We start from the raw sequence: 24,715 nt of genomic DNA, 5'->3' as shown, positions 1-24,715 counted from the left end.
TTTGATGGTTTCAACAGATTGCTGGCCTGAAAGTACTTAAAGAAAAAAAAGGTAGCTTTCTGCAGGTATACTTAATTACGTGTAAACTAAGATCAACAAAGATCTCTTCAATATATGCATTAGCTAAGCACTGATGATCTAATCTTTACCTGTAAAGCAGTTTATGGAGAACACTTGTTTACACTGTTTGGCTTTCTGTAAGACTAAGCAGATTAATGACAAAACTGTGCCATCTCATTCATGATGAAGTTATTTATTTATTTCTAGTTATTCCAACTAAAGGAAAAATATTACGCTATTGAAATTGATCCTGTTCTTACCATAGAAGAGAAGTACCCTTACATGGTAGAATGGTAAGTGTGTATTGCGGGGCAGGAGGGTTAGAAATACAATAAAATAACATTACAGTTACAACAAAGGATTTGCTTTCTCCTCCTATATATAAATAGATTCAAAAATTATCCAGTGAGTTAGAGTAATGAATTAAATATAAGAAAATGAACTCAATTCTCCAGTCACTCTAACAGTCTGGGATTTTTTTGTTTGTGTTAAGATGAAGTTCAGTAGGAATAAATTAAAAATCCTGCACTAAGTCTTCAATAAAAACATGTATATTAAAAAAAAAAAAAAAAAGTTGTATTGATAAGATGTAGGTAAATATTTATAGAAAAAGAACTAGGATTTTTAATTGACTCTGAATTTATTTGAACTTAATGTTATATAAATCAGTGACTATTGGTGTTAGTTGCATGACAGCATTGTGTTGAGGTGTTGAGTTCTGGGTGGATGTCATTAAGAGAAATGTTGACAAACGTAAGAGTGCATAGAGGGAGTCTACCAGGATGATCAGAGAAATTAGAGTTACCCATTTGAGGAACATTTCAAGGACTAGGGAATGCTTAGCTTCGAGAAGCAACAACTTGTGGGTTTTAAATCTTAGAGACCAGGAATGATGTTATTTATCTTCATTATCCTATCATCTAACAGGTAGCTTGCACACTTAATCAGTGTTATGCTATTAAATGTCGAGGAGATGTTAGTCTACATGTCTGTAGAGGCAGAACTGGAACTAGAGTCAGAAGGCTTAAGAAGATTGATTTCAATGTGACAAAAGAAAGGACTACCTAAGGATTAGAGTTTTCTGGCAGTGAAATCAGTTTCTCTGGGAGAATGAGCTCATGGACATGATGGGAGCTGACCCAGGCAGAGGAGGGAGATCTCCCGCTTAGGGATCTTACAGGGGGACTGTTAGGTATCCAGTGGAGAGTTAGGTTCTGAAGGCCTGTTACACTGGGATGCTTTGGTTATAGATGCTTTTAAGTAATTGTAAAGCAGGGTAACCTATATTTCAGACTTCCCATAACGAGGATTCTTCTTTCTTACTTGGCAGTATCTTGAGTGTTTAGGCAGTTCTTGAAAATACATACTGCACACAGATGGAAAAAAATGGCTTTGCTCTAATTCTTTTTATCTTAATCAGAGAAATGGTTAATGTTGTCCTACGTCAGACTCAGTTCGTATCTGTAGACCAAGAACAGGTTTAGAGTTATCTTCCTTTCATTACATTATGAACATATTTAAGCAAAGTCAGAATTCAGGAGAACTGGGAAATACAGTAAGAATTTCCATATCACACTTTGAGATACCTGGGTACGTATACATTCATTAGTTATGAATTTAAGTCTCTAAAATTTAAATCCAGAAATACACATGATGAATATAACACTGCATTTTTCACACTGAAAAATACATTGTAATAAAGATAGTAGTTTTAGTTTGCTTTAATTGATATTCTTTTTTTCTTTGGTCATAAACTCCAGGTATACTAAGTCACATGGTTTGCTTGTTGAACAAGCTTTACCAAAAGCTAAACTTAAAGAAATTGTGGAAGAATCTGACGTTATGCTCAAGTAAGTTTGTTGGGTGTTTTTTGTTGTCGTCATCTATAAACTTGAACAATTTTTTTTGTTGTTATATATGAATACAAATATGTATTTTTGTTAAAATAATCTATAACACTATGCCACCTAAAAACACATCCAAAGTATGCCACTTATTACCAAATAGATAGTGGTGAGATAAGGAATTTAGAATAATGTTAGATCTCGGTGTAAGGAATAAGAGACATATGAGATTTAAGTACTCATTTGCATTTCCTTTCTTTAGAGTCAACATTTTAAGACTAATTTACGGATTTATGAAGCCAAGATGATTTTCAAATTTTCTTGCAGAGTACTTTTGTGTAAGACATGAAATATGGAAGGAATGTTTATAAACCATAGAAAAGAATTTACCCATCTACTCTTTTGCTAAATTACAAGAATCTACTTTTCTGAATTCTCAAACTTCCTTGAAAACTATCTCTAGGAAGGTGAATGTGTTTTAACAAATAATTAAAATATTCATAGTGCATGAATGTATAAGATGTAAAAATCTTCAGACTTATTTAAGTACTCTTTACCACCTTTTAAAATTTTCATCTTCTTAGGCAAATACGATGATGCTGCATTTTAAGATGATCTGTTTCTAAGTAGGAAAGCATTAATTAAATTCTCAGAGTGTAAGGACAGTATTTCATTCCTTTGTAGGCAGCAACAGCTTTACTTAGTTCCCAGGAAGAGTAAAAAAATAAAGAAAAAATTTTAAGATCACTCCAGCTCCCAGATCTTAGGAAGGACGATGCCAAATGTAGAGAGAACACAGCTAAATCCCTGCTGGTCTGCTTTCCTCACAGTAGGAAACAGTACAGAATAGATAAGCAGGCTCTCCCCGAAATGGGTTTCTTAAGATGTGGTTTAATTATTTTCTGTTAAGTGGTGTAAATTCTTAGCTGTAGGCTTATATCCATATTCACTGTGAGTTTAAAGACTGCTCGGTTGATTGAATTTGACAAAGAGTTAACAGTTGTGAAAAGCTTCTACTAATAATATCATAGATATCAGTAAGAGCCCTCTTGGACAGTCCTTTGAAATAAGAATATAAATAAGCCATAGAACTGGGTAGAAATATTTAGCTTCTAAGTAAAAAGGAGATATATCTTGCTCTTTAATGATAAGTTTGTACCTCCATGTTGCAGGGAAGGATATGAAAATTTCTTTGATAAGCTCCAACAATACAGCGTCCCGGTGTTCATATTTTCGGCTGGGATTGGTGATGTACTAGAGGAAGTTATCCGTCAAGCTGGTGTTTATCATCCAAATGTCAAAGTAGTGTCCAATTTCATGGATTTTGATGAAAATGTAAGAATACCAAATCATTCTTTATAATGACATGTAACCTGAAAATATTTTAATCATGTAAATGTATTTGTTACTTAGTGTTTAATGTATTCATTAAATTAGACCAAGTTGATAGGCTACTCAGGGACTCATTATCTTTCCCATTTTATACCCAAGTTTTAAAAATAATACACTCTTTCTTAAACTTTTGTTCTGCTAGCTATAGAATAATATTAAAATTAGTAAAGCTTCTTTTATAGCAATTTAATAGAGTAACTCTGAAAACTTAACATCCATGAGGGGAAAAGGAAGTGAATTAGAACTATTATTAAAGTATGAATTTTGCTAGTCAAGATAGTATGTTATAGAATATATAAAGTGGGATCATTTTTTTAGGAATAAAATGAATGTTTAAAATTGGATTTTCAATTCATTGTGTTTTATCATTTAAAGAAGTCTCTAGAAATCCATTTTCTCTTAGAGCCCTTTTTACTTATTGTGAATGTTTTGGATTTAAGTGCTTTTGAGATCACTATAAATTTATAAATATGTTGATAATAATAGTGCCATCTGTTAAGATGAGAATGCCAAAATATGAAGATACATTGTTAAAAGCTATTATTTCAAATGATTTTTTTTTTTTTTAATAGGGGGTACTCAGAGGATTTAAAGGAGAATTAATTCATGTATTTAACAAACATGATGGTGCCTTGAAAAACACAGAATATTTCAGTCAACTCAAAGACAATAGCAACATAATTCTGTTGGGAGACTCCCAAGGAGACTTAAGAATGGCAGATGGAGTAACCAATGTTGAACATATTTTGAAAATTGGATATCTAAATGACAGAGTAAGTGCAGATCTGCCACTTAATTTTCTTTTAAGGAAAAATTAATGTGAAACTTGATAGGTAATTTTTGCCAAAGCCCTTTAAGAAAGTAGTTATTCTAGAGATATTTTGATTCTCTTTCCTCCTTTACTTTGGTTATGTATACAAGCATGCTGTAAGTATTGGACAGAGAGAAGGTGCACACTCTATATGAGGCCTCTCAGCAAAGTCCATTGTGGAGATTAGAGTAGAAGAGAGTTTCTCAGCCTTGGCACTATTGACATTTTGACCCAGATAATTCTTTGTTGTGGGGAGCTGTCCTGTGTGCATTGTAGGATGTTTAGCAGCATCCCTGGCCTCTACTCACTAGATGTCAGTAGCACCCCGCATTCGTAAGAAGCAAAAAGGTCTCTAGACATTGCCAGATGTTCCTTGGGGGACAAAATTACCCCAGTTGAGAACAACTGGACTAGAGAGAAATCATTTCGGGAAAATTGTTATGTCAATGAGCCTTGAAAGTTTGTAAGTATTTCTTCATTTCAAATGTTTTTTTAAATTAAATGTACTACATTTTGCCCAACAGATCTAACGTAACAGTAAGATTGATACTGAAATTATTTGCTGCTTCTCCTGCCTGTGTGTTAATTTCACTTTTGTTTTCTGTTGATTAGGTGGATGAACTTTTAGAAAAGTACATGGACTCTTACGATATTGTTTTAGTAAAAGATGAATCCTTGGACATAGCCAACTCTATCTTACAGAAGGTTCTATAAATAAGCATTCATCAGGAAGATCTCTCTCCCATGGGAGCAGTTGATTCAAAAACTGTTATTTGTTCATCTTGCTCTGAAAGAATCTTATTTATAATATACCCTTGCTTTTAAAGTTTTCCTTTACGTAAGTATTTTCAGACATGTCGAATCCATCAATTGTTGTTTTATGATGCAGTTGAGTCAATTCCGGCTCATAGCAACCCCATGTACAACAAAAAGAAACACTGCCACGGCCTGCACCATCCTCACAGTCATTGCTGCGTTTGAGCCCATTGTTGCAGCCACTGTGTCAGCCCATCTTGTTGAGGGTCTTCCTCTTTTTTTGCTGACTCTCTGCTTTACCAAGTGTGATATCCTCTTCCAGGAACTGATCCTTCCTCTCCTGTTGTGGTCAAGTCGATTCTGACTCGTAGCAATCCTGTAGGACAGAGTAGAACTGCCCCATAGGGTTTCCAAGGAGCAGCTAGTGGATTCGAACTGCCGACCTTTTGGTTAGCAGCTGAGCTTTAAACTATTTGCTCCTGATAATATCCAGTGAGATGAAGTTTGCCATCCTTGCTTGTAAGGAGCATTCTGGCTGTACTTCTTCCAGGACAGATCTGTTCATTCTTCTGGCAGTCCATGGTATATTCAGTATTCTTTCCCAATACCATAATTCAAAGCTCCATCAACTGGAAGCCCTTTTTTTCTCCGCTTCTCTCAACACACTCCCCATCATATTTTTTAACAGATTTAAAAAAAAAAAATCTTAAAAGCAAAACTAGAAAAATAACTCCCTACTTTTCCAAAGTAGATTTTGTACTTTAATTTTATCATGCATTTTTTAAGAGTCCTTTTTACACTGGGAAGGTTTGTGGGAGTTTTAAAAAATTTTGTGAAATGGTCAGATAATGTGCATGATTTGAGTGAATTATGCTGATGGTATCACCATCTTCTGAAATTACGTTTGGTTATTTTGTTTGGGGAAAATCAATATTTACCAGAAAAGACTGGCACTTGGTGTTTGGTGAAAAAACTGTTGGTGTCCACATGTCACTAATCATTACAAATGTTCTATACTGAAGCACTGATAATAAACATGAAATGGAAAATCTTTTTAATCCTACTGTTAAGACTGTCATTATTCATTCAACAAATATTTATTGAGCACCTTTCATGTTTTTCTTTCCTTTCTTTTTGGTGATATATAAATCATAATGTCCTTGTAATGGCTGTTTAGACTAAATATTTTCAAAATCTATACATTATCAAGGTTAAGGATAAAAAGATAATTTGCAGAGAAAATTTAATCTACCCTTTAGAAAATATTGGGGCCAATAAAAATTTTCCCACACTGAAAATACATCAGTAAGATAGGGGACTTTATTGTTTAAGTCTAGCAGAGTTTCAGAAACAGCCACAGTCAGGAAACAAAGTGTAGTTGGTTCACATGGAACTAATGTTCCCCTCTGCAGTCGAACTTCCCATTCTGAATTTATGCAGCCCCATAATTGGTTTGCACAAGGCTTAGACTTGCCATTTTGCTAAATTTGACCCTGACTCTAATCCTTGAGCTCTAGAGCCTATTAGCAACTAACTGGTTTTCTTATGGCTACTGAACTGTGATACACACATGATCTGATTGGTCTGGTCATTTAGTCAACCATTTTTAGTTTAATCAGATGTGACAAGAAGGCAAGGTCACATGACAAACCTTTTTTCCCTACAGCAGAACATCTATATTCTCTACTACTTCTTTCTATGTAAAGTAAATAATGAAAGTATGCAGTAGCAAAAAGTAGCCTATTCCATACTTTGGTAATCTCAAAATCAAGCTCAAAGCCAAACTCCTTGCATTAAACCAGATAGCACGGCATGTGAATATCAGAATTACCTGGAGCAATTTTCTACTTAGGAAGACCAGTTGGGAAACACTGATCTAATGATAGCGCTCTACCCCTGCCAGCAGAGCTTGTTGAAATTCTTTCCAAAGATTTCCCTAGGGAATTTATAATACGCTTCCATAAATAAGGCTGCATGGTAGAAATGTAAAGCATACTAAAGTTATGACCTGCGTTCTTGGCTCAGCCCCAGAGCTTCAGAATGAAGGCCTTGAGAGCATGCACTCTCTAAAGTGCTTTCTAGCCAGTACCATGAGAACCATCAGTTATCAAGCCAACGCTGCAAGAAAGCAAAAGAGACCTACATAAATGGAAAAGCATACCATTCTCATGAACAGGAAGATTTAACATTGTGGAAAACGTCAATACTGCCCAAAGCGATCTATAGATACAATGAAATCCCTATCTAAATTCCAACAGCATTCTTTAATGAGATGGAAAAACTACTCACCAGCTTTATATGGAAAGCAAAGAGGCCCCAGATAAGTAAAGCATTATTGAAGAAGAAGAACAAAATAGGAGGCCTCACACTACCTGATCTTAGAACCTACTATACAGCCACAGTAGACAAAACAGCCTGGTACTGGAACAGTGACAGACACACAGACCAATATAAGGGAATTGAGAACCCACACATAAATCCATCCACCTATGGACAGCTGATCTTCAACAAAGGGACGAAGTCCATTAAATGGGGAAGAGACAGTCTCTTTAACAAATGGTGCTGGCAAAACTGGATGTCTATCTGTAGAAAAATGAAATAGGACCTATACCTCACACCATGCTAACTCAAATGGATGAAAGACCTAAATATAAAACCTAAAACTATAAAGAATCCCTGGTGGCGTAGTGGTTAAGAGTTCAGCTGCTAACCAAAGGCCAGTAGTTCAAATCCACCAGCTGCTCCTCAGAAACCCTATGGGGCAACTCTGTCTTACAGGGTCGCTATGTGTTGGAATCAACTGGATGGCAACAGGGTTTTTTGTTGTTTTTTTTTTTTAACTATAAAGATCATCAAAGAAAAAATAGGGATGACATTAGGGGCCCTACTACATGGCATAAATAGAATACCAAATATAACTAAAAGTGTACAAACAGCAGAAGATGAACTAGATAAATGGGACCTCCTAAAAATTAAGCACTTTTGCTCGTCAATGGTTTCTCCAAGAGTAAAAGAACCTACAGACTGGGAAAAAAAAATTTTGGCTACAACATATCCCACAAGGGTCAATTCTGTAATATATGTAGAATTTCAACACCTCAACAACAAAAAGAAAAACAATCCAATTTAAAAATGGTTAAGGATATGAACAGACACGTCACAAAGAAGACATTCAGGGGCTAACAAACACATGAAGAAATGCTCACCATCTTAAGCCATTCCAAAAAAAAAAAAAACCCTTGCCGTCAAGTTGATCCTGACTCATAGTGACCCTATAGGACAAAGTAGAACTGCCCCATGGGGTTTCCAAGGAACACCTGATGGATTCAAACTGCAGATCTTTTGGTCTTAACCACTGTGCCACCACGGCTCCCATTAGCCATTAGAGAGATCCAAATCTAAACTACAATGAGATACCATCTCACCCCGACAATAATGGCACAAATCAAAAAAATAGAAAATAACAAATGTTGATGAGGTGGGAAGATTGGAACTCTAATGTGCTGCTGGTGGGAATGTAAAATGGTACAACCACTATGGAAAATGGTATGGCACTTCCTTATAAAGCAAAAAATAGAAATACCATATGATCCAGCAGACCCACTCCTCGGTATATGCTCTAAAGAAATAAGAGCTGTGACACAAATGGACGTGTACACATCCATGTTCATTGCAGTATTATTCACAAAAGCAAAAAGAAACAAGTGCCCATCAATGGATGAATGGGTAGACAAACTGGTACATACAATGGAATACTACACAACAATAAAAAATAACGAATCCTTGAAACATCTCACAAACATGGATGAATTTGGAGGACATTATGCTGAGTGAAATAAGCCAATCACAAAAGAACAAATATTATATGAGATCACTATTATAAAAAAAAAAGATTTACCCGTTTCCATCAAGTCTATTCTGACTCATAGTGACCCTATAGGACAGAGTAGAACTGCCATACAGGGTTTCCAAGGAGTGGCTGGTGGATTCCAAATGCTGACCTTTTGATCAGCCATAGGTCTTAACCACTGCACCACCAGGGCTCCAGAAAAGGTTTACACAAAGAAAAAAAAAAAAAAATTCTTTGATGGGATGGGGAGGGAGGGAAAACTACTAACTAGATAGAAGACGTGTTAATATTGGTGAAGGGAAAGGCAAAGCACAATATGGGGACGTCAATACAACATGACCAAAGCAAAGGAAGACACTGAGAGGAACACATGAATAAAGGGCAACTTCAGGTTTTTTTGTTTTTTTTTTCCCCTTGGTAATTAACAGACAACCCTGCAACGATAGTATTAACAAGCAATAATTTACAAATGAATACATAGGTAGTTAGGTATGTTAAAGAGGTATGGGAGGGTATAAGGGAGCACACCAACCTGCAGATAGCGGTTTGCTTGTGGACATTTTTATATACATAACTCTAGGTGCTGAAAGTATATTAATATAGACAATAGAGTACACAAGGGGCAGAGTCATGGCAACCTCTTAGACATAACCAAATATCTGAGACGAAGTTCCTAGGCTTGAAGGGGAAGGACCACAGGCTTGGGGGACATCTACGTCAACTGGCACAACATAGTTCATGAAGACAACGTAGTTCATGAAGACAAAGTTCTGCATCCAACTTTAGTGAATAGCCTCTGGGGTCTTTAAAGCCTGTGAGTGGCCATCTAAGATACAACTATTGGTCTCTTCCCTTTCAGAGCAAAGAAGAGTGAAGAAAACCAAAGACTCAAGGGAGCAGTTATTCCAAAGAACTAATGGACCGCAGGAACCATAACCTATATTACCTGGAGACCGGAACTAGATGGTGCCTGGCTGCCACTTGCTGATGGCTCTGACTGGGATCACAACAGAGGGTCCCGGACAGAGCAGGAGAAAAAGATAGAACAAAAAATCAAATTCACAAAAAAGACCCTACTTGTCTGACAGGAGGAACCCCCAAGACTATGGCCCTAAGACACCCTTTTGACCTGGAACTGACGCTATTCCTGGAGACCACCTTTCAGCCAAACAAGAGACAGGCCCATAAAATAATAACACTCGAGAAGAATATGTTCCTTAGAACAATCAATTATATGCAATCAAAAGGACAACACTTGCCCAAAAGCAAAGATGAGAAGACAGGAAGGGGTAGAAAATCTGGATGAAAGGAAACGGGGAGCCCAGGGCAGAAATGGGGAGTGCTGACACATTATGGGGAATGCAACAAATGTCATGGAACACTTTCAAATGGAAAACTAATTTGCTCTGTAAACTTTCACCTAAAGTACAATAATTTTTTTTTTTTTTTTAATTATCAAAGAGTAATTTTCCCTACAGACTGGGAAAATTTTTTTGGCTATGACATATCTGACAAGGGTCTAATTTCTAAAATCTACAGAATGCTTCAACACTTCAATAACAAAAAGACTATTCAATTAAAAAATGGGCAAAGGATATGAAGACACTTCATTCACCAAAGAAGACACTCAGGCAGCTAACAGACACATATGGAAATGCAAATCAAAACCACAATGAGATACCATCTCACCCCAACATTAATGGCACTAATAACATTAAAAAAAAAAAAAAAAAACAGAAAATGACAAATGTTGGAGAGGTTATGGGGAGATTGGAGCTCTTGTGCACTGTTCGTGGGAATGCAAAAGGGTACAACCACTATGGAAAACGATATGCCTCCTCCTTAAAAAGCTAGAAATACCATATGATTCAGCAATCCCACCCCTAGCAATATATCCTAGAGAAATAACAGCCATCAAATGAGTAACGAATAGACATATGCACACCCATGTGTGTTGCAGCATTGATTATTCACGATAGCAAAAAGATGGAAACAACCTAAGCGCCCATCAACAGATGAATGGATAAACAAATTATGCTACATACACACAATGGAATACTATACAACGATAAAGAACAATAATGAATCTGCGAAACATCTCACAACATGGATGAATCTGGAGGGCATTATGCTGAGTGAAATCAGTCAATAACAAAAGGACAAATATTGTATGAGAGCACTATTAAAAAAACCCAAGAAAAGGTTTACACACAGAAAAAAACAATCTTTTTGATCATTACAAGGGAACAGAGGGGTGGTGAGGGGAAATCACTAACTAGATAGTAGACCAGTGTTAACTTTAGTAAAAGGAAGACAACACACATCAGCACGTGACCAAGGGAAAGCCATAGAAGCTTTCTAGACACATCCAAACACCTTGAGGGACTGAGTTATTGGGGCTTAGGGCTGGGGACCATGGTCTCCAGGGACATCTAGGTCAATTGGCATAACATAGTTCATAATGAAAATGTTCTGCATCCTACTTTGGTGAGTACCATTTGGGGCCTTAAAAGCTTGCATCTGCCATCTAAAATACATCTACTGGTCCCATCACATCCGGAGCAAAGGAGAATGAAAGAAACCAAAGACACAGGGAAAATACTAGTCCAAAGGATTAATGGACCAAATGAACCACAGCCTCCACCAGCCTGAGCCCAAAAGAACTAGATGGTGCCTGGCAACCACCAACTACCCCTCTGACAGGGATCACAATAGAGCATTCCGGACAGAGCAGGAGAAAAATGTAGAACAAAATTCAAATTCAAAAAAAAAGACCAGACATACTGGTCTGACAGATATGGGAGGAACTCCCGAGACTAAGGCCCCTGGACACCATGAAAACAGAACAGAAGCCATTCCCGAAGTCCACCTTTCAGCCAAAGATTAGTCAGGCCTATAAAATAACAACACACATAAGGAACATGCTTCTTAGGTCAATCAAGTATATGAGACCAAATGGACAACACCTGCCGGAAAGCTAAGATAAAGCAAGAAGGGGTAGGAAAATTGGACGGATGGACCCAGGGAAGCCAGGGTATAAAGGGGAAGGGGCAGAGTGCTAACGCATTGCAGGGATTGCAATCAATGTCACAAAGCAATTTGTGTACAAATTGTTGAGTGAGAAACTAATTTGCGCTGTAAACTTCCACCTAAAGCACAAATAAAATTTTTTTTAAATGCAAAACAGAAGAAAAAAAAAAGATTATCTCATTCCAGAGTGAGTTCACAAAAAAAAAAAAAAATCTATATCATATGGTATATTTAATAGATACCAAAGTTTACTAGGTAGATTATTGAAGGTTTTTTTAGCCTTCAAGCTCCAGATATTCTTTGGTGTACCTATAGAAAATACGGAAGGAAAAAAAAAGTGTGCTCTTGAATGACTGATCCTGAAACTTCTCCCAGGTAACCCCAAGGTTCAACAATCATGCTGCTTTGGTCTGGTTTTTCAGTACAAGCTTAATAGTTAAAATAAAAAGTGCCTAAGGTATAAAGGACACCTTGGAAGTTAAACCAAGATCTGAGTCCTGATTCTATGACCTGGAGCAAGTTTCTAACTTCTTGAAGCCTTAGTTTTCTCATCTGTGAAATGGGGTATCAACTCAAGAGGTGAAGATGAAATGAAGAGTCATTCATTCAACAAATATTTGTTACTACTGTGAGCTGGGTTCTAAGAAACGATAGATAACAAATCAGATGTGCTTCCTGCTGTCACACAGCTTCTACCCTAGTGAATGAGGCAGACTCACCTTCATAAAAAGGAGAAAAAGTGAGCTGTTAAAAATATGACAAATGCTGCGAAGAAACATGTAACGAGAGATCTATTTTAGGTAAGGTGATGTGTTAGTTATCTAAAACTATCTAGTGCTGTTATAATAGGAATACCACAACCGGATGTCTTTAACAAAATTTATTTTCTCACAGTTTAGGGAGCTAGCGGAGCCCTGGTGGCACAGTGGTTATGAGACCAAAAGGTCGGCAGTTCGAATCCACCAGCCACTCCTTGGAATCTACAGAAGTAGATCACCAGGCCTTTCTTCTGAGTCACCTCTGGGTGGACTCAAACCTCCAACCTTTGGGCTGCCAGTGAAATGCATTAACAGTTTGCACCACCCAGGGACCCCACCAGATCACATAGGGCTTTGCAAATCATGACGAGAAATTTGGTTTTATTTCCCCCTATAAAGGGAAATCTGCCATAGACGGAGGAAGAGGTGCCATGATCACTTGCTGACCTGTGGAGAATGGACTGGAGGAGGGCAAACCAGTTAGAAGGTTACTGCAGTAGAACAAGGTAGAAATGATGGCAAGCTGGTGGAGCTGGAGAGAAGTGCATTGTTTCCAGGAGAGAGAGAATTGACAAGACTTGCTCTTGGATTAAATGCACAGGTGAGAGAATAGGAGAGGGCACCCAGGTTGCTGGTTTGAGCAACCGGGTGCAAGGAAAGATAGGGAGAGGCACAGACTTGGATGGAGAAGATTGGGTAAGGAGTGGGAATATAAATTCTATTTAGGACATGAAAAGTTAGAGGTGCCTGTGAGATACATCCAAGAGAAGATGCCAAATAGGCAGACTTGAGCTCAAAGGACAAATTTGGCAGGAACTATAAATTTGGCCAGTGTCTGTGTTTAAGGGAGATTTAAATATTGTCAGTATAAATTGGAAGGTAACCCCTGGCCTATCAAAATTCCAACATTAAGGATGAAGACCACACGCAATCGGATATTAGTAAGCATAAAATTTTCACATCTGCACCTAGCAATAATAATTGGGAATAGTAGTCTTATTTTATGAAAAGACTCCCAGATTCTCAGGAGAAAGCCAAGGGAAAAAGGTTTCGAAGAAAGCTACTTTGTTCCTAGAAACCTAAAATATTAAGCAGGGGGAGAGGAGGAGACCAGTACAGTTTTCCAGTAAGGCCAATGTCCCTGTCAAAATGAAGTCTTTTTTTTTTTTCTTCCTGTCTTTTAAGTAAAATGTTTTTGAAAGACATTGTAAGTTCCTAAATCATCAGAGATCAAAACTCACTGGGTTTTAACAAACTAATGCAAATTGCTTACTTTTGCAAGTCACCTAGCGGTGGTTCAGGTACACCAGTCACATGCGTAGTCGGTTGTCATGTTCTCTCTCTCATTCCCCACTGGGAGTCAATGACCTAGTTCATCTTTAGGTCCCAAAGTTCAAAATCTGTACAGGTCAGAAGTTAAGTTAGGTGGTCTCAATATAGAGCCTGTGACCAGTTCTTCCAGGCTGCCTCCAGCAGTAACACAGGAACCTTGAGTACAAGATGTGATTAAGACAAGTGTGTCTATATATATAATTAGTACTCACAGCTGTGCTGACAGACCTGTAATCCATAATCATAATGTAAATATTAGCAAGCACTGTAGCACCATCAAAAATTGAGGCCAGCTAAAGCCTTTTAGCTGCCTCCTGTCCAGAGAGATTAATGCCACAGACAGAGTCACAGGGAACTTAATGTTCTTCTTTAGCAACAAGAAGAATGGAAGTGTCCCGGCAGCATTCATCTCACCAAGCCAAAGGTTCCTACTATTCCTGAAGCTCTAAGCCCCATGGTCCTAAATTTCCCCAGAGAAACATATTTCTGATTCAGCCAACCTGTCTTTACCACTGTAGAAAACAGCAGGTACAGAAATTTAAATAGTGCCAAACAAAGATCTGGAGCAGGAAATGAGCAAGCACAAGGTTTTATCTTCAAGAAGATATGTAAGAATAATGAGGTGTTATAGGTCAAATGCATTCCAAAGGGCGATGCAATTCAGTAGGATTATTACCCTATCTAACGTGCTTAATGAAATCTGTTAAATGACAAATCTGAGTGACTGTGGGCTGGGTGGAGCAGGGCTAAGAGACATAAGCGTAGGGTGTGGTAAGCAGCCTAGGATGGCCTCCAGTGATCCCACCTTCTGGTATTCACTCTCTTGTGCAATCCCTTCCCTTTGAGGGTGAGCTGAACCTAGTTGACTTGCTTCTAAAAAATGAATAGAATAGGGCAAATTTGATGGGATGTGACTTCCAAGATTAGGTTGTAGAAGACTGTGGGTTCCATCTTGGGTGCTCTCTTGTGCTCCTTCCTGGATCACTTGCCCTGGGGGGAGTCAGCCACCATGTCAGGAGGCAGCCCTGAGGAGAGGCCCATGTGGCGAGAGACCAAGACCTGCCAGAAACCCTGTAAGTGAGTGCAGGAGCAGATCTCCCCTCCCCTGGTCAGGTCTTCAGATGAGACCACAGGCTTGGCCAACAACCTCATGAGAGAGCTTGAGCCAAGGCAGCTAAGCCACACCCAGAGTCCTGACCCACAGGCATGGAGACACTGAGAGATTCGTCTACGATTCTACATCAGTAGCTCTCCACCAGGAAATTAAGCTCTATGTGCAGCTTAAAAATACAGTGCACCTGCCAGGTTCAACCCCAATGGTTCTGCTTCAGGTAAATCTGATATGGAGTCCAGGCAGACAGATTTTTTTACATTCCACAGGGGTTCCTGCCTTGGTTTAGAATTACCGGTAAAATTAATGTTAACAGCTACTATGTTGCTTGTCCTAGAAATAGATATAGTTCATAGCCCAAAGGAATGAGGAAGGAATCCTTCTTTCAAAGGTCAGAGGCAACCCATAGGAATGGCTCTCGCCCTTCAGCTCTGGGCTAGTTGGGCCAGGAAGCTGTCTTGAAGGCAGAAAGACCTTCCTGCGCATCTCACCACGCCCCAGAGTTGGCTGTTTCCTCCTCCATAGGGAAGCCAACCCAGCGAGGGTGACTAGGCAGCTACCAAATTCCAACTGTGGGTTCTGGTACCTCAGGGAAGGGAGAGACACCCTGGGCCCTCTGTATCCCTTTTTTGCAACCCGTGTGCCCCCTTCAGGGTGGCTACCTCCAAAATCCCTTTAATGACGTATCCTTACTTCAAGCAGTACAACCCCAAGAAATGAAGGCCAACACCTGAAACTCCAGTCCAGTGGCATGGTGCTCAGTGCTGCTTATCTGCTGTAACTGAGATCAGGAAGGGGTTCTCCCAGACAGGAGCATCCATGAGCCCCTAATCCACTAACAAAAGTACTAGTTCCTGAGCTGTGGGGGCTCCAGAAGGACGAGTAGCGATGCTTCCCCAGGATTGACCCCACGTTATTAAAGAATCTCCTTCACCAACTCCCAGGTTAAAGCTAAAAAACACCCAAACACTATTCAAACAATACATAAAATAATAATTTAAATTGTCAATAAGTTGGGAATACTGACTTAGGATCTCACTAAGGCCACAGTCTTGGGATCTCTCAAATCATCTGACCTGATGGTTTTTAAACTTCTGTGTGAAGCTCTAGGGTTTGGGGACTGGGGGCCTTCAGAGACAATCTTGTTGGTCAAGAAGGAGGCAGAACAAGGCAGTTCTGCTTTTTGTTTGCTGTCTCATGGCAAGGCATACAATTTGTTTTTCTAAAAGCTGCCCAAAAAAAGTTCCTGTTAGTTATTGATTTGGTCTGACCTCTTTTGGTGTGGAAAAGAGATAAAGAGATTTATCAAGAACACCCAGTAGCAGGTCCAGACCCAAATCCACTGCTTGTTAAAGTCAACAACAGACAGGAGATGGGGCATGGGGAGAAAACAGGACACTGCCAGCCACCTCTCACTTACAACTCACCTCTGAAAGGCAAGTGTCCAAGCTAGAAAGTAGAAAAGCAGGTAAGCCACAACCACTCCAAGTCGCCTCAAGCATCCCCTTGAACCCAGAAGCACCAGTGAGAAGGAAAAGTGTAAAGAGGGGTGAAGGTCTGAGGAGTAGGATAGGTCCTAATCCCATCCAAGTACTGTCCTTATAAAACAGAACAATCAGAGGTATTCCGGTATGATCTCGTGATCTTTAAAGACCCTATTTCCAAAAAAGACAATGCATGAACAAGGTACAGGGGTTAGAACTTTGACACATCTTCTTGAGGGAGACAATTCAATCCACAGCAGATGGAGACCCTAGGTGACCCTGTGGCTGATCGGATCACTTTGTTCCCATGTGTTCTTAAACTCTATCTCCAAAGGGCATCACCGTTTCTCTTCCTTGTGACCTTAAATCTCCTGATCCACCTCCCCAATTACACTTCCCTCTCACATCCTCACCCTTTCACTAACCAATGTAGGCAGATGCTTGTCTCTACCCATCACCCACAAGCCCTTTGCCTGGTCTCCCATCTCTGGGGGTAGCAGGGAGGTGCCCCAAGTAGTCCAGCTGACTGGCCTGGATAGGATACAGGGTGGATGGGCATGTCTTTTACCTCTCAAAAGCACATAAGGCCCCTGAAGTACTTGCTTCTGCAAAAAGAAAGAACATTTGCTTTTTAAAAACAATTATGTACGTGCATACATATACATGTTATTGTTACATGTGTGCCCTTATAGGAGAGAGACCTTCCCCATAGAGTTTTCTAGACTATAATCTTTTATGAGAGCAGATTTCTAGGTCTTTCTCCCTCAGAGCTGCAGGGTAGATTTGATCTGACAACCTTTCAGTTAGCAACCGAGTACTTAACCATTGCACCATATATATAAACACATATGGAGTCCTTGGGGCGGGCCACATGGTTAATGTGCTCATTGCTAACCAAAAGGTTGGATGTTCAAGTCCACCTAGAGGTGCCTCAGAACAAAGGCCTGGTGATCTACTTCCAAAAAATCAGCCACTGAAAACCCTAAAGAACACAATTCTACTGACATACATGAGGTCACCATGAGTCAAAATTAACTTGATGGCAAATATACCTATATATATATATTTTCCCCCTATACCTCCATGTGTCAGTTATTCTCCACCTGCTCCCACTCCAGCCCCTACCATGGGTTCATTCACCACCTATGTGACCCAAGAGGCTGACCTCTGAAAACATCAGCACCTGAGTTTCTTTCCCTTTGACCCATCACCGTCGAGTCAATTCCAACTCATAGTGACCTTACAGGACAGAGAAGAACTGCCGTACAAGGTTTCCAATAAGCTGCTGGTAGATTTGAACTGCATACCTTTTGGTTAGCAGCCATAGCTCTTAACCAGGGCTCCAAAGCCCATTGCTGTCGAGTCGATTCCAACTCATAGCGACCCTATAGGACAGAGCAGAAGTGCCCCCATAGGGTTTCCAAGGAGCAGTTGGTAGATTAAAACTGCTGACCTTTTGGTTAGCAGCCATAGCTCTTAACCACTGCACCACCGGGGCTCCGTCTTTGTAAATAGTCGTCTCATTAGTTTCTCTTCGAAAATCCCAAATGAGGTGCCTTCTGTTTCCTTCCAAGACCCTGACTGACATGCCCTCACATACTGTCCAGCGCAATGTTTCCAATTAACTGCAATTCAGTCCCGTCAAGTTTTCAGGAAGCAGATTCTGACTACATGGTGCACTTTCATGGGATCCTCTCAGCCTTCAAATAAAACACCACAAAGCCAGATGATATAATTCAATATTTTATATAAGAAAAGATCAGTTTTCCAACATTTATTTCACTTAACAAGTGCACAGCATTTGCATGAACTATCTCAGGGCTACATCAGTACAAAATCGTTTAAATTAGTAAAACAAGCCATTTTCAAAAGGAAAAATCATTGATGACTTCAGGGTAAGTGCCACAACCTCTTGGGAACAGGGGCCACAAGACAGCAACGTGGGAACAGGAAGGCAGAGGTTTTCCTATGGCAGAGAGATGCCCCGGCCTTATCCAGGTCACAAATGAATGGCAGAAAAATATCACCTTGTTGATCCCCAGGAGATCACCTGCCGGGCTACATGTCTGTCTCTGCCACAGTGAAATCCCTTTTTGACTGCTAGTGAAGTCCAGCCACCAGCCTCCTATATCTACGTAAATAAACCCATTCCGGATTGGAGGAGAGCGCTCTACAGGACACCATGACGTAAGAAAGAGTCAAGTGGACGATCTATGCGGCAGATGCAGAATCAAATTCTCTACTGTGGTCCAAGACCCCTTTTGTTTGGTCCCCTGGTTTTTCTGTCCAGCAGACTCTTCTTAAACTCAAAGTCACACTGCCAATTGGAGACCACAAAGGGGTGTGATTAGCTGGAAAAGCAAACCTGCCAGCAGGGGAAGCCGGGTATCACCAGAGCCTTTACAGCTGCTGGTAAAGGCCACAGCTGTTTTCTGGGAATCCTGCCAGACACGCCTTTTGTCATCCCTGCCCATCTGGAGAACATGTTTAAAACACTAGCAACTTTAAAAAAAAAAAAAAAAAAACCCTCTTTACATAAACACCCTGAACACTTTTTTTCTCTGCCATCCAAGATGGTTATAATTTTTGTATGACACTACTGTCTTTTACTAACAAAATAACCCAGAAGGCTCACCAAGCAATGTGAGGTTGGCAGTGCAGCCTTTTCCATACTCGGCACGTCCCAGGCTAAGGCACTTCACACTGATTTTGTTTAGTACTACCAGCAGTTGGCCTAAAATTCTCACCCTGTGTATCGCCCCTGCCCTGATGTATGCACCAGGGACAATGTGACCCATCTACTGCTTGCTAATGATGTGCCTTCTAAGAGAAGCTCGCACCTCACTGGACATTCTGCCACAACAGGTGGCTTGGTGTCACGCTCTCCCTGGCACCAACCGGCCCGTGTCGAGTTTAGAGTTCATCGTGTTTGGTCTCCTGGTCTTTGAGTTTAAACTCCTCTGCTGTGACCTTCCCATCTCCGTTCCGGTCCTGGTTGGCGAACATGTTCTTCACAATCATCTCAGCATCAAAACCAGGCGCGAGCTTTCCTTTACCAGATGCCACCTGGGCGTGAATGTACTCGGAGAACTGCAGAGAAAGGGGACAGGACAGACATGAAATACACACAGGTGGCCGGGCACAGGGCCCGAGACAGAGCAGCCCGAGGGTGAGGGGGCTGGAGATTGAATTGGAACTAACAAAAAAGACAAAACCTTTTTGTGAGCTACACAACCTGGGTTTTTTCTCCATCACACACCACACTAGTTGCCACTGAGTCAACTCTGATTCATGGCAACCCCATGTGTGTCAGAGCAGAACTGTGCTCTACAGGGTTTTCAGCGGATGATTTTTTGGAGGTAGATTGCCAAGCCTTTCTTCCCAGGAACCTCTGGGTAGATTCTAAGCTCTAACCTTCAATCCAACAGCACATTAACTGTTCGCACCACCCAGGGACTTTTTCTCCGTATGCAGGTTAAAGACATCAAGAGCTCTTGGGATCCAGACAGCTAATTCACAGCAGCCATCTGAGCTATCCCTTCTCCCCAAACCACTGTTTAGTTTCCCACCAAAGGCTGACCCCCTAGCCACTCTGGCCTCTGAAAACATTGCTGGATTCATCCATTCATACATTCACTCATTTACGAATGCAATGAAAACCTACTGCGTGCCTACTATGTGCCAGACACTATCCTGGATTCTTTGGATAGATCTATCAATAAGCAAACAGAACATCTTGCCCTTGTAGTACTGACATTCTAGTGGGAAAGACAGACAACTGAAAATGAACATAATAAGTAAATTATGTGCTAAGTTAGACAGTAAAACGCTGCAGAAAAATGAAAAAGTAGAGCCAAGTAAGGAAGATCAAGAGGACAGGTGAGCAGCAGGTTGAAGCATTAAACTGGGTGGTCAGGGTAAACCTCAATGAAGAAGGGAGGCTTGTGCCAAGCTTGAGGAAGTGAGGGAATGAGCCAAGCAGTTATGTGGGAGAGCCATTTGCTGAGCTGAGAGCAGAGCTGGTGCAAATGCCCAAGGTGGACACATGCTTGGTTGCCCACAGAACAGCAAGGGAAAGGGTGAGGCTGGGCAGAGTGAGCAAGGGGGAGAGCGGGCAGAGAGGGGATTACAGCGAGCAGGTGGTAGACGGTTTGACAGGTCATTAAAAGGGCTTTGGAAATGGGGAGCCTCTGCAGGGCTTGAGAAGAGGGGCGTGGTCAGACTCTGGCTGCTGTTTGGGGCCGAGGTGAAAGCAGAAAAGATCTGTGAAGAGGCTACTGTAGTCTTCCAGGTGAGAGAGGACAGGCACTGGACGAGGATGCAGAGGACTGGAGATGGAGACAGTGGTCAGATTCTGGATATATTTTCAAGAGAGAGCCAGAGCGATGTCCTGGTGGATTTAAAACACTGTGCTCTCAGTTACCAAACCTAAAGGTTGGTAGTTCATGCTCACCCAGCAGTGCTGCTGAAGAAAGATCTGCTGATCTGCTTCTGTAAGGACTACAGCCAAGAAAACCCTACAGACCCGTTCTACTCTGTAATACATGGGGTCGCCATGAGTTGGAATGGACTCAAGGGCAACAGGTTTGTTTTTCTGGTTTATGAAAGGAAGAGTCAGAGATTTCTGAGTGCTCTGGCCTGAGACCAGAATTGCTGTTGACCAAGATGGAGAAAGCTTTGGGCGAAGGTGTCAAGTAGGCAGCTGGATATATGAGTGTGAACTGGAAGGAGAAGACCGGACTGGAGCTACAAATTTGGGAGTTACCAGTATACAGACGGTAAGTCATGGAACAAGATGAGACCACCAAGAGCATGACGTAAAGATGGAGAAGAGAAGAAGTTCAGACTTAGCCTGGGGCACTTGACATGAAGAGGTCAGAGAGAAGAGGCCTGAGAAGGAGCTAACAGTGAGGTCGAAGGGAAACCAACGAAGTGTGGTGTCTTGGAAGCCAGAGACAGAAAGTGTACTGCAAAGGAGTCAGCTGCATTGAAGTAAGAGGAGAACTGGGAACTGCCTTTGGATTTAGCAATATGGAGGGCACTGGCCACCTGGGTAAGACCAGGTTCAGTGGCATGGTGGGACAAATACCTGACAGGAGTAGGTCTAAAAGAGAATGGGGGGAAAAATAAAGAGAAAGAGAGAATGAAGTATGATATTAGAATGGTAGATACATGACATTATACATTAGACAAAATTCATAGAACTGTACAACACCAAAAGTGAACCCTCATGTAAACTATTGGCTTAACAATAGTGTATTAATGTTGGTTCATCATTTGTAACAAATGTTCCACACTAGGGCAAGACAGTAATGGGACAAACTGTGGAAGGGGCAAAAAACAAACAAAAAAACCCAAATCAAATCCGCTGCGACCCCATGTGTTACAAAGTAGAACTGCTCCAAAGAGTTTTCTTGACTGTAAACTTTACAGACACAGATTGCCAAGCCTTTCTCCCGCAGTGCTGCTAGGTGGGTTTGAACCACCAACCTTGAGATTAGTAGTTGAGCATAATCCATTTCCACTACCCAGGGTCCTGGCAGGATATATGAGAATGTTGTACTTTCTGATCAATTTTCCTGTAAACTTAAAACTACTCCAGAAAATAAAGTCTATTAATTTAAAAGAGAGGTAGACAGGCAGACATTGGCAGGAGAGTAACTGGAGGCAAAGAGGACAGATAATTCTTCTGAGGTTCTGCTGTAAAAGGAGCAAAGATGAAAGAACTGGAAAGAAGCATCAAGAGAAGGAAAAACAGTAGCATGTCTGTATGCCAACACAAATGATCCAGTACGTGGGGGGAACTGATAACATAGGAGAGAAAGGGAAGAAGGCTGGAGTGATGTCCTTGAACGAGTATATGCGGAAGAGGCAGAGAATGGAATTCACCGGGGCTGTGTCCAGACAAAAGGCTCTATTGTCCTGTGCCACGAAGGGGCGTGTGGTACAGGAGAAACAACACGGATCTGGATAATCAAGACAGGGTGTGTATCCTGGCTCAAACCACTGGGTAGCTGTGTGACCTCGGGCAAGTCATTTACCTTCTCTGTGCAGTTTTCTTCTTTTGAAAAGTAGGAGTGATTCTATGGTTGCGAAGGCTGAACAAGACACTACATGGGAGAAAGTTCAGCACAATGCAGGCACCCAGTGGGCACCAGTAACTGGTGACGGAGTCCAGATGGATGTACCCTAGAAGCAATCTGTATACCCCTCGGAGGGCTCAGTTTCTCCAAAAAGGAATAGTGAGCTTCAATTTAGAGAGTAAAAGTACTTGGTGCACGTGTGCTATTCGTCATCGTCACAATACAGCACGGCTGTCCTCCTCACTCTGAGAAGGCTTCCTGTTCAGAATGGGCCCCATGGTCCAGTGACTGGAACCTCCCTGAGCTCTTTCAGTCCCACCTGCCTTCGAAGACCAATTACCTCTTCGAGGAGGACCTCTCCATTGCCATCCTTGTCGATTTCTTCAAAGAGGTTGGGCGACACCTCATCGTTCCATATGAACATGTACCCCTCGGGGAGACCCGCCACCAGCTCCAGCAGCTCAATGTCAAACACGAGCACAGCACTGCCAGGCACTTCTCCATCTGCCACACCACAGGACGAGAGTGAGAGAGGCAGTGTTAGTGTCCACAGCACGGTGGTCAGACCCATCTCAGCCACCCTCTCCCCAAAATGGAGTTTAGCTGCCTCGTGAATGGCCGCTGCTTTCTTACGAAAGCAAGAAAATTTAGTGTAGGCAAGTAGTTGTTTCAAACTGTTGGTTTAAAAAAATGTTGCCGTCAAGTCGATTCCAACTCATAGCAACCCTATAGGACAGAGCAGAAATGCCCCACAGGATTTCCAAGGAGTGGCTGGCAGGTTCCAACTGCAGACGTTTTGGTTAGCAGCCGTAGCTCTTAACCACTGCACGACCAGGGCTCCAAACTGGTGATAGTGACCCATTAATGAGGTCATGAAATCAGTTTTCGGATAGTTAAGGGATAGAACAGAAGAGAATAGATCAGGGTGCACTGCACATTGAAAAGACAGGCATCATTTCATGAAACTTTTGTTTCATTTTATATATACAACTAAATGTGTTTGTATATATGTATAAAGTGTATGTTTATGTATAAGACAGACTGGGGAGATAAAATGTATTCCTTGTCATGTATCTTGATGAAAAAGTTTGAAAGCTGCTAGCACAGACTACAATAGTAAATTAGTAGACCTTCTTAATAAACAAAACAGCAGAACTTTAAGAATAATGTAGTATACCTTAAAATGACATTCTAAGATACGACTGTAAATACAAATTAGAGAGCCACATACATACTAAGAAGCCCTGGTGGCACAGTAGTTAGAAGTGGTTAAGCGGTTGCTAACCCAGAAGGTTGGCAGTTCAAATCCACCAGCTGCTCCTTGGAAACCCTATGGGGCAGTTCTACTCTGTTCTATAGGTGCCACTGTGAGTCAAAATTGACTCGATGGCAACATGTTTTTAGTTTTATATATAGTAAGGTCCAAAAGAAGTTATATAATTATGTAACTATATAAATGTAATATATATTACTTAAAATTATTATTATAGTTTACTTATAATACATTATGTAATTATAAACCACAGGCAAAGTCTTAAACGATACATAACACAGGTTTTAAACGGTTTCTTCTGGGACTGGTAGGGGGAGCAGATTTAACTTTTTACAATTATTTTAAAAGCTGTGAAAAAGAGAAAGCCCAAAATGCTAATCGCTTTGACAAGCCAGCACTTTCCACCTCCTCCATTTCCAGACAATAGCAGTAGAAAAATGCTGAAAAGAAGGGATTCCGGAATCCCCTGGGTGAAGGGCTCATTCTAGCCAAAATCATAAAGTAAAATATAAGAGCTGTGAGGACAAGGTGAAGCCAGTACTTGCAGAACTAAAAAACTGATCTTTTCCAAAAGGAAATCCTGGAGAGCGTAGGGGCACAGGAGAAGGGAAAAAGAGCAAAGGCCTGCAGCATTCTGCTCTCCCGGGAAGCAGTTCCGGAGGGAAGAGCTTGGCCTCACCCACAGAAATCACCTGAACAGCTCCATTAGGGATGTTTTCCAGACAGGAGTTTAAAGATCCAGGTTAGTTTCAGTGAAACTCCTTCTTTCTCAAGAGGGCAGAGGGGCATTAACATGGCTACCCTGAATTCTCTGGAGCCTTCAAACAAAAATATTAGACACTTTAAAAAATTAAAACTACAAACTCTGTTGGTTTTAAATGAAAAAACGTATTGTGGCTCTAAATATGGAAACCCTGGTGGCGTAGTGGTT

At 40.8% G+C, this 24,715-nt stretch overlaps 2 protein-coding genes across 7 annotated transcripts in view; one reads left to right on the top strand and one right to left on the bottom strand.

Annotated features, from left to right (window-relative positions):
- NT5C3A (5'-nucleotidase, cytosolic IIIA) overlaps positions 1–10,466 on the top strand; it is a 62,189-nt gene extending 51,723 nt beyond the window's left edge. For all 6 annotated transcript variants that reach the window (XM_010587179.3, XM_010587180.3, XM_023544307.2 and 3 more), the window contains 5 exons: positions 268–353; positions 1,821–1,910; positions 3,077–3,239; positions 3,869–4,069; positions 4,720–10,466. In XM_010587179.3, the coding sequence (XP_010585481.1) occupies positions 268–353; positions 1,821–1,910; positions 3,077–3,239; positions 3,869–4,069; positions 4,720–4,821 (642 nt within the window). In that variant the 3' untranslated portion in view covers positions 4,822–10,466. The remainder of the gene's footprint in view (positions 1–267; positions 354–1,820; positions 1,911–3,076; positions 3,240–3,868; positions 4,070–4,719) is intronic.
- A 7,692-nt stretch (positions 10,467–18,158) lies between these two features.
- Positions 18,159–24,715, bottom strand: part of FKBP9 (FKBP prolyl isomerase 9) — a 59,802-nt gene continuing 53,245 nt past the window's right edge. The window contains exons 9-10 of the mRNA XM_010587181.3: positions 22,852–23,015; positions 18,159–19,518 (exon numbers count right to left, since the gene is read on the bottom strand). Of these exons, the coding sequence (XP_010585483.2) occupies positions 19,342–19,518; positions 22,852–23,015 (341 nt within the window). The 3' untranslated portion in view covers positions 18,159–19,341. The remainder of the gene's footprint in view (positions 19,519–22,851; positions 23,016–24,715) is intronic.

This window comes from Loxodonta africana, chromosome 8 (genome assembly GCF_030014295.1).
Source record: "Loxodonta africana isolate mLoxAfr1 chromosome 8, mLoxAfr1.hap2, whole genome shotgun sequence".
Classification (NCBI taxonomy): Eukaryota; Metazoa; Chordata; class Mammalia; order Proboscidea; family Elephantidae; genus Loxodonta; species Loxodonta africana.
The sequence above is the reverse complement of the archived record's forward strand: the minus strand, read 5'-3'. Positions and strand labels throughout refer to the sequence as shown.